The sequence below is a fragment of the Branchiostoma belcheri genome, unplaced genomic scaffold (genome assembly GCF_001625305.1).
Source record: "Branchiostoma belcheri isolate BF01 breed outbred unplaced genomic scaffold, Haploidv18h27 scaffold40, whole genome shotgun sequence".
NCBI classification, from domain to species: domain Eukaryota; kingdom Metazoa; phylum Chordata; class Leptocardii; order Amphioxiformes; family Branchiostomatidae; genus Branchiostoma; species Branchiostoma belcheri.
The window spans coordinates 1,662,513-1,672,133 of NW_017804021.1; the positions used below are offsets into that span (position 1 = coordinate 1,662,513).

At 42.1% G+C, this 9,621-nt stretch overlaps 1 protein-coding gene across 1 annotated transcript in view; it reads left to right on the plus strand.

Moving 5' to 3' along the window:
• Nucleotides 1-4,298: 4,298 nt before the first annotated feature.
• The window catches only part of LOC109477618, a 59,320-nt gene continuing 53,997 nt past the window's right edge, over nucleotides 4,299-9,621 (plus strand). The window contains exons 1-5 of the mRNA XM_019778963.1: nucleotides 4,299-4,438; nucleotides 5,672-5,719; nucleotides 8,087-8,247; nucleotides 8,520-8,633; nucleotides 9,240-9,365. Of these exons, the coding sequence (XP_019634522.1) occupies nucleotides 4,387-4,438; nucleotides 5,672-5,719; nucleotides 8,087-8,247; nucleotides 8,520-8,633; nucleotides 9,240-9,365 (501 nt within the window). The 5' untranslated portion in view covers nucleotides 4,299-4,386. The remainder of the gene's footprint in view (nucleotides 4,439-5,671; nucleotides 5,720-8,086; nucleotides 8,248-8,519; nucleotides 8,634-9,239; nucleotides 9,366-9,621) is intronic.

Consider the following 9,621-nt stretch of genomic DNA (forward strand, 5'->3'; position numbering starts at 1 on the left):
CCTTGTGAACTTGAGTCACGCCTTGGAACTTTCCCAAGTTTGGAAGCCCATGTGAGACATCGCAAGGACAACAAAATAAAACACCAGATAGCTAGGCGTCCATGTACAGTTCAGTGTGGTAAGAGTAGTGCAAGTTTGTAAAGGGTAGCAAAAAAAGCAATTCGTTGTAATTGCTGTATTATATGTACACCAGATTTTATATCTACCAGTATAGTTATCAGGAAATGTACAATACATTACACTGAATTTTAGGAACATCAACAATTGTAGGGACAAAATACAATACTAGTACATACAGTACATACAAATGTACCACATAGGGACAAAGTACAACACTCAAGTATAGCGGTGCAGTTATTCGCTGCGGAACTGGCACTGTAATAGGCTCAGCTATATGGAGAAATAATCTTAACATATCAACTAAAGTGTGATGTACTTATTTCACTGATTTAAGTAACGATTCTGTAGATTCATGATTATACATATACAAAAGTGAACGTTCCACATCACTACATTTTGTACGCTTTGTCTGTTCAAATTGCAGGAGTATGTAGGCTACATTCTTCTCAATCTGAACCACTTGTAGCTGGATCAGAACAACTTAATAGATGAACGTTTATGTACATTATTTCAATCAGTAGAAAATGCCTCTGACCAAAGGTTACGACTTAGTACGATTACATAATGTGTACTCTAAAACTAGGGTGATCGAAGACAATGTGCAATAAACTTTTTTACCAATGTTAACCACAAACATTTTACAGATTCAATCTACTATACTTTCTACTGAAATAGGCTTCTCCTCTAAAACTTGTGTTACAGGGTTAGGCAGCAGGGAGAAGATTATACTATGCTAAGAAATGTCCGAAATTTTGCTGTTCACACGCGAAACCTGAGATTTTGCTGACTCTGGAAGTTTGTGCTCCTCTGTACCTGCCAGTGACACACATTCAAGCGGTTGCGTCAGCAAGGGACATCTGATAAGTAACGTGTTAGTCCTACTGGGCGAAATCTGACGTCTTGACCGATTTGCATGCAGTGTTAGATGCGCTGTGGAAGAAAGAGTACATTAGATGTTACTTTCTGCAAAGCAAGGAACAAAAAGCATCCAAGCAAAATTATATGTAAGAAAATATGTAATATTTAAGAAAAAGTTTCAGAAAACAGAAAAGACCGTGCGTTCATCCTACGGTGTATGTGACTTAAAATGATTACCAGCAATTGCCCTTAATTCGGGAAAGCTAGCTTAAGAATTTGCAATAAACTTATGTACTGGCAAACTTATGGTTATGTCGTAAGTTCAAGATCGCATAAACAAAATTCAATACTGCGGAAGTGGTTATTATGATCCTATGCTTTTGTACGGAACTTGACGTCTCCACAACCGGACTTTCCAGTCTTTGTTCTCTACTCTCCAAGCAGAGGTTTGGGCTTAGGCTTATTTTTGCGTGTTTTAGGCTTTTTTGTCGGGCTTTCTTTTTTGTTTTGATATATTTTTGGCTGGCACAAGAAAAAAAGATACCATTACAAAAAACGAAAACCCAACAAAAAAGCCTAAAAACACGCCAAAATGCTATAGAGTATTGTCAACCTGTTTTCCATTCAACGCACGGCAACTCCGGACGTCTTCTCAGAACCGTCCTCTTTCTTCTTGTTTGTCCCAAACTCTGCGGGGACGCAACAAAAGATGTTTTTCCCGCGTCGGTATGAAAAACAACTTTTACGGCAGCAACAGGAAACTGGGACAAGTTCTGGAGCTTACAGAGTTGGAAGGGGAAGGACTCAGCTTACCACATATAAACACAAACAACCTTTCAATTAATGGACAGGATAGATGGTGACAAATTACGTTGTTGTGTTGTAGAAGTTTAGATAGTGTTTAGAGTAGAGTTGTATGTGTCTATTTGTTGTCCATTAATTCATCACTTCATCCACATACAGTATATTAGTATAACCAAATTGTACATGGTATACATGATCATGTCTTTTGAAAGAATGAATGAATGAATTGAATGAATGAATGAATGAATAAAAGAAAGAAAAAGATGATGAATGAATTGGTGAAAGAAGAAAGCATAATTCGCTCGTCCTTGTTTTTACACTTAATTGGTTAATATATCGATCAATTGATTGGTTGGTTAGTTGGTTAGCTAGTTCATTAATTAGCTCACTCCTTGTTTGTAGATTGTTTTAAACGGTTTTGACGTAAGATGATTTATAAAACACATAGCCCCACAACCTAATTTCCAAGCAGATGTCTGGCGGCAAAAGCGTTACGGTTAGAACTGACCATCTAGAGAGAGGCCTCGGCCGCCTTGACTCGGGTGGCAACTGATAACTGTCTGGCAAATGGATGGACACTTCATGGCCAATTTGATACAGTCTCTTGCAGCCACCGAAACATCTGCTTGGAGATCACTGTCTGGCCGCCCGTGTCCACGGCGCCGGTGCGAAGTCCGAGACGGTTCGGGTCGCGCACAGACACGAACAAAGGTTATCTCTGCACATTCCTGACTAACCACAGAACGGCCAACAGGACATGTACCTGTATCATTCCGCAAATTGGCGACTTCTGGGAAGAAGTGATCTCCAAGAGCCCAAACAGATAAAGTATACGTTGCTGTATACACATGTAGTTAAGTTATAAAGCTACCTTCATCTGAAATTCGCTATTGTAATCCCGATTTTTCTAAACTTAAAGATAACTTCTGGATACATCGATGAAGGTTAGACATCCAGGTAATAAGATACGCCAAAAAAGTTACTCAAGCAACTGGATATGATTTTGGAAACGCGGTCAGACGTTTCATGTAGCATACACTAGTAGTCTACCTTTCCTCAGTGACACTGGGGAGGTGTCAGAAAAGCTTCTGGGTCTACATGTAACAGTAAAACCAAGACAAAATCAGTGGTTGGTAGCCATAATTATACTAATATACAGTTTGGCTATAGGGATCATAAAATGTTGGAATGCTATAACTATGCATTGTTCACTGTTATATGTGGTGGCTATGTGAAAGGCTTATTACATTGTTCAGTATAGCACATGTCGGGAGCAAAGTTCGACCACGACAACCTTTTGCACTCTCCACCGAGTCACTATACAATAGCTGTTCGATTACTTCATTAATAGGCTTTGATAATATCTACATGCATGAGGGAAGAGAGAAATGAATGAATGAAAGAACGTATGAAGGAGAGAATAAAGGAAAGTATGAATGAATGAACGAATGAAGGAAGAAACAAATGAACGAATAAATGATGCAAGGAATAAAGGAACGAAAGAATGAACGAATGGAGGAACACACAAGGGAACATACGAAGAAACGAATGAAAGACCTTATCGTAACTTTATGCCCAAAGGGCCAAGTACAGGTCGTTGATAACTAGATATGACCGGTATACACAGACATACATGTAATATACCTAATACGACACTGAGCACATGTACATGTACATATTAGGTTCTTGACGTTACATGTAAAATGGCCAAGCTTCGGCAAAATTACAAACCCTTTGTCGGGCACTTGAAAAGTGCGTGCCCATGTAACCATAATCTAACTGGGAAAATTTGAACTGCAACCATTTACCCACGTTATTCCTGTATTGGCATTTTTTGTACCAAATTAGACGTGAGTCAAAAGTGATTCTGCAATCTTTTTACCTGTATTGAGGTTTCGCTATATTGCGCAATGTTCTTCTATTGTGACAAGGTGCGTTCGTTTGCTCCTTGGAATAACTGTACCTCGTCTTACAAAAAACAGGTCATATTAAAAGTAATACGAGGGATACGACGAATCGGAGGGATATTGACGAATACAAGACCTTAAAAACAGACAGACAAACAAATAAACAAACAAACAAACGGACAGACAAACACGTACACAAAATCTCACACACTCACTGTAAGCCATGTAAGCGAAAACATAACTGCCTTTCAAGTCTTAGCTAATCTCCAAGCATATCCTAGGGTGGCAAAAGACAGTATCCATTGGCCAGACAGTATCCACCCTTGGGTGGTGTATTGGACCCTCTCTGACCAATGGATACTTACTGGTCGATTTGATACTGTCTTGTGCCACCCTAGGATCTAGCTGCTTGGAGATGAAGTCTGAGCCATCTTCGCATTTTCCCGCCCAAATCCTCCGGCCCTTAACCGTGACGTCACAACCCGCACAGCCAATGAGGAGCCGGGATGAAGCTCGGTCCGGGCTGTCAGCAGAATGTCCCTCCCAGCCGACCAATCAGAGCCGAGCGACTTTGCTCCGAGCTTGTTGACTGTCCGGGTATAAAAACCGCCTTGCGAAGGAGTCCGTCATTCGGTGGAGACCCAGAGAATCAGTTTTACACAAAAGGACGCCCAAACGGAGTGTAGCTCTCGCAAACATGGAGCTAAGAACCGTTGTCCTCTTTGCCCTGGTGGCCGGAGGCTTCTCCGGTAAGTCGTTTCTTTCTTCTTTTCCTTTTTATTGTGATCGTGGTATGTTTTTCTTCGTAAGGATCGCTTAGACGGGGCTAGAGGCGAGCGCTCTCTATGTGACCCCCGGGAAATGTAAACTCCCTGCGCCGAAAACAAAGTTGCTCCCTCCCGGTGAAAAGAAAAACACGGTATGTAAGATCCAGGCGAAAGAAATAGTGAACAACAGGCTACCGGAGGAGATATCTCTCCCTTGTTTACCGTGATATGCCCGTGCGCCGTACAGTCTGCCCAGCCGGGCCTGTTTTCAATCTGGCATGGGTACCTGATACCGTCCCCAGTCAGCTGTTTGTGACAAAGGGCACTTTAATACCTTGGACTATGACCCACTCCCGCTACTACCAAATCCGTGAGCCGAGATTGATTTAGAACAACGCAACATTCCGGGGCCTAAGTTCTTTGTCTTGTGAGAAGCGCTCTGAGATCTTTAAGAAGCTGTAGAAGAAGCGATATCTTGAGGTGTTATCTCTTGTGTGAGCCGCTGACAAACAATTGCGGTCCGGAGGTTGTTTGTCGGGGTAGAAAACTGATGACGATGCGAAGTTGGGCACAAGGCCGAGAGCTCGCCTGGTTCACACAGCGGGGGTGTTCTGTTCTTCCTTTTAGGGGGACAATACTTCATGATGGATTGTAAATGGGATCGATCTATAAAGGGTAATGGAAAACTGCGTGTTGCTATGTAAAAACTGAAAAACCTTTTGGGAGCCTTTTGTTTGTGAGATTTAGAGCTTTGTGGTCTCCCAGGTTACCAGGAATGGTTTACCAGGGTTTATTCACCAGAAAGTTCATAAAATGTTACGTTTCTTGTGTCTCACTACCCTTGCCAATTTTTCCTCCTATTTTAGCCGATTGTTAGTATCCATATATAGCTAATTAGGAAGGCTTGTTGGAGGTTTTACATAATAGTTCTGTGCAGTGGCGCAGTTAGTTGCGTGACGCGAACGGCAAACCCCCCGGGCGAGTCCAACCCGTCCGTTTTGTCAAAGTTTTGGCAGGAGTTTCTTTCCTTCTATTCCCCTAACGCTACATGTAACAACAGGCCCGACCTTAATTGCTACATACACCATACATGTCGCAATCGGCAATAAAACGTGACCACGCATTGTTACATACATGCTTGTGTGTGGGTTTTAAAGAGCAAATATTGAGTCATTGATGTAACAACTTGTTCCTGTTTTTGTTGTTTTGCTACAGTGCCCCTCTCGTCCGTCACAGATGACCAGTGTTCCAGACACTGTACAGGTACGTGAATATATTATTACATAACCTTCTTTAATACCCTAACACAACGTCTAAATCTCGGAAACATGGTCCCAAGTGTTGACCGCACGGATTTTTTTTTTCCGCAGTCCGATTCTGAGATTTTAAAGTGCGGAGCTGCATTGTGTGTACACACGGGTAACTCAGTAAACTGAGGGGGCAAGGTACACCTGATAACAGGAGCAACTTTTGATCCGTCAAACTTTCGTGACGTACGCTTACGTTTACTTAATCACAGTCGCACTGATAGTGGCTTCTTCGTGTTAGAACGTTGTGTGGTGGTTGGTTGTGATTTTAAGGCAATTTTCACGCCGTATGAACTACTTGTTGTAACGAAAAGCTCCCTTGGGAAAAGACGATTGTTTAATTGCGCTCCTCTGAGGCATTAGCTGAGGTAAACAGCGCCGAACAATAAGAAGTGACCAGGACAAATTTGAGGAGTAAAGTCCCCGGTGTCGCGTTTTCGGGCTACCATCCAAAACTCGCTCGAGCGGAGCCAAGTGTCCGGAAAACAATGGAAAAGGCCAGCATCTGGTCGCCTGGCCTTATCTTGAAGAAGATGGAACGCTTTGGGTTGTTTTCGTACACTTCTGTGAGCTGTTGTAGACGTCAATCAAGCAAGCTGCTATAGGAAAGAAAAAAAAGTCGCATGAAAAGTTGCACGTACATGCAAACATGCATGCAAAAACGGTCACATTCTGTACATTTTTGTGAAGAAAAGGCTTTGGGTTGTTTTTGTATACTTACATGCAAGGAGGTTCTTGTTACATAAACGTATCCTTGAGTTGTTTTTGGACGTCTACAAGCAGCTACAGAAAAAAACTGAATTAAAAGTCGCACAATCGCTGCAAATACTAGTAGACATGCAAAAACGATTAAAATCTGTGTATGTTTGTGGAGAAAGACGATATACAGGATTGGATACGGGTTATGCATAGGATTTAAAAAGCGTGTCTTGAAAATGGCGACGGGCCAAAAGAGTGATGCAATACTTCTGAGGGGGGGGGGGGGGTCTTTGTTCCGGAAATAACACGGATGGAATCCGACACGGGCGCGTTTTTTTGCCTAACTGGTTGTTCTTGTGTCTGCGGACTGTGTTTTTCTCAGGAACTGGCTGTATTCGCGTTTTGCTTGTCTCTGTGTAGATAGTGGATCTTTGGCTTGTTTTCAGAAGGTTTTTTGTTCGTTTTTGTAGCGATGCGATTGTTTTTTCAAAGGACAGTTCCATATGAGAGTAAAATGGTCTTGAAAACATGCTTATTCTTAACCACATACATACTTGGAGACAACGCATATGTTTTTACTGTTATGAAGTAATTGTTTTGTTAGACCAAGGAGGATATATGGACTGGAGAAACAAAGCATGACTGACTAAATTTAATGCACAGAAAGTGAGCTATTGCCTATTGTGCTCTTTCTCTCTTTTTTTTGGGGGGGGGGGGGTCTTAAGGCTTACAGACACAAAGAGGAAGTTTGTAGCTAAAGAGGAAAACAATACCCGAGTACAAAATAAAGACAAAGAAGCTCCGGTAGTCAGCATCAATATTAATATACATGTAGATGAGTCCTAGAGGGTCTTAGTTCAGTTCTTTTATAGTGCGGTTTGTTCGAGTTGTGTGGGCAGTCTGAACAAATAATCCGAATGTCGCCATTGTTCGGTTGAAGGGGATTTGAGGATTTAGACAGATAGTACACAGAAGGAGGGATTAGTGCTCGGAAACCTGAGAACTTGTTTTTGCCACCGCTTGTCGACACCCAAAATCCACCCTTGATATGTACGGATATCATATATCATGGTAATCTCCAAGCAGATCTTGGGTGGCGTATTGGACCCTCTCTGCAGGCCAATGGATACTGCCTGGCCAATTTGCCACCCTAGGATCTTCTTGGATAGTTTTAAGGAAAATCTTTAGTTTAAGACTTCAAAGTTATAAAGCCTAACAAATGTGAGATCATGTGAATGTGTTGGGGAACCAATGCTAGAATGATCTAGAAGAGAAAGAGTCTGAAGCGCTGTTTGTTGGCTTCGTCCTTTGTTCAGCTGGGATCGCACTTGTTGCGTCATCCTATCTTACCCATTGTGGCTGATTGTACTGTAGTTCACACAAAAACCGCTAGAGGTCTCTTCATCTGACCAGCTATTTTTTGGCGGCGCCTCTGGGGCGGAGCATAGTATTGAAAGGCAATACTACGAATTCCATTCCAATGCGTCAGAGGCACCCATTTTTTGGGGGGATTGTGGGAGTAGAAGAAGAAAGATGATGTTAAAAGACATATGCCTTGTTTTGACAAGTAATAACTGTTGTTTGTTGTATTTATTCACATTGTTTGTTTGTTTCTTGTTCACAGAAAGCAACGTTCTCGACTACAGAATAGGCCGCACCTACAGGTACAGATATGACGCAAAGACAACGACACAGCTGGTCGGAAGCAGTGACGACACTTCCGGTTTGGAAATCGCGGCCACAGTTGACCTGGAAGTGCTCTCAAAGTGCGAGCTCGTCCTCAGGGTACGTCGTGAATTCTCGTTCCCAATCTCATTTATTGCTTTTACTTTCATGATGATTATTTTATTGTTTGACCTTCATACTTTCAAGATGATGACCTTGCCATAATTGATCCCTCATTTATCGAATACAACAATCTAGAGACATTTTATTAAAACTTACATTAGTCCGGATTCTCTAACATTCAACATCTAACATTTAAGTCGGTTTTTAACACAATTTTTAAAAGAATTACCTTGACCGAGTTGACCTTGAGTTCCGCCCCCCTCCCCCAGCTGAGTGACGTGGATCTGAAGGAAGCTTCTCGCCAGGCTCTCATGGTGACGTCCTCCAACAAGCGGGAGTTCCAGAGAGCGCTGGAGAGACATCCTCTCCGCTTCTCCTTCCAGGTAACGACAAATACATTCGTATTTCGTCTTTTACTTTTGTCTCTCTATCTATCTTTATGAACAAGAGTGAACTGTTCGACTGCACAACTCCAGTCTTTGTCAAGGAATGAGAAACCCACCGCTTCCGTGACGTCACGCAGGTAACGCACGTGACTCCGTCAGCGGTGGATCATAGATTGCAGAAAGTCTGTGGCGCCCCCCGTCTCTATCCATCATGTTGTCCATAGATCTTTCGCTTGGTCGTCGTTCCGTATTGATGTAGAATTTGAAGACTAGCTGTAACAGAACTGACTACCGAAAAGAATCTCAAAGACGGCCTTTTCCGTAAGAAGACATAAGCGAAAAATACACGACGTCGACTATCAAAAGAATCACTCACTTTGGACTCGACGCACTCCGCGTAAAGAATATTCAAAGATTATTCAATCCAAAGAATTCTCTCTTTAATTTACAAGCCTACGACAACCACACGACGTATATGTTGTTGCCGTAGGCTTACAAATAGTAGGAATTCCATACTCACAATTCTACTTCAAAATTTCACAACTTAAACTTCAAAATGGTTTCATCTAGGCGATTTGATGATCAGTTCCCTGTTTCCCCCAGGATGGAGTTATCCCCGAGATCTGCCCGTCTGCTGAAGAGGAGACCTGGGTGGTCAACATCAAGCGTGGTATCCTGTCCGCTCTCCAGAACTCTTACCTTAGCCAGAGGCGTACCGACATGGAGGAGGTTAGTTAGTTAGTTAGTTTGTTTGTTTTGTGTGTGCTTCTGTGTACATTCATACTCTCCAGTCTCCAAGCAGAGGTTTGGGTTATTTTTGGCGTGTTTTAGGCTTTTTTTATCGGGGCGTCTTTTTTTGCACTGGAAATGGGTTGGACAAAGAAAAAATTCCAGTGCAAAAAAGAAACCCTGATAAAATCTTAAAAACGCCAAAAATAAACCCAAATCTCTGCTTGGAGTGTAGTACATATATATATATATATAC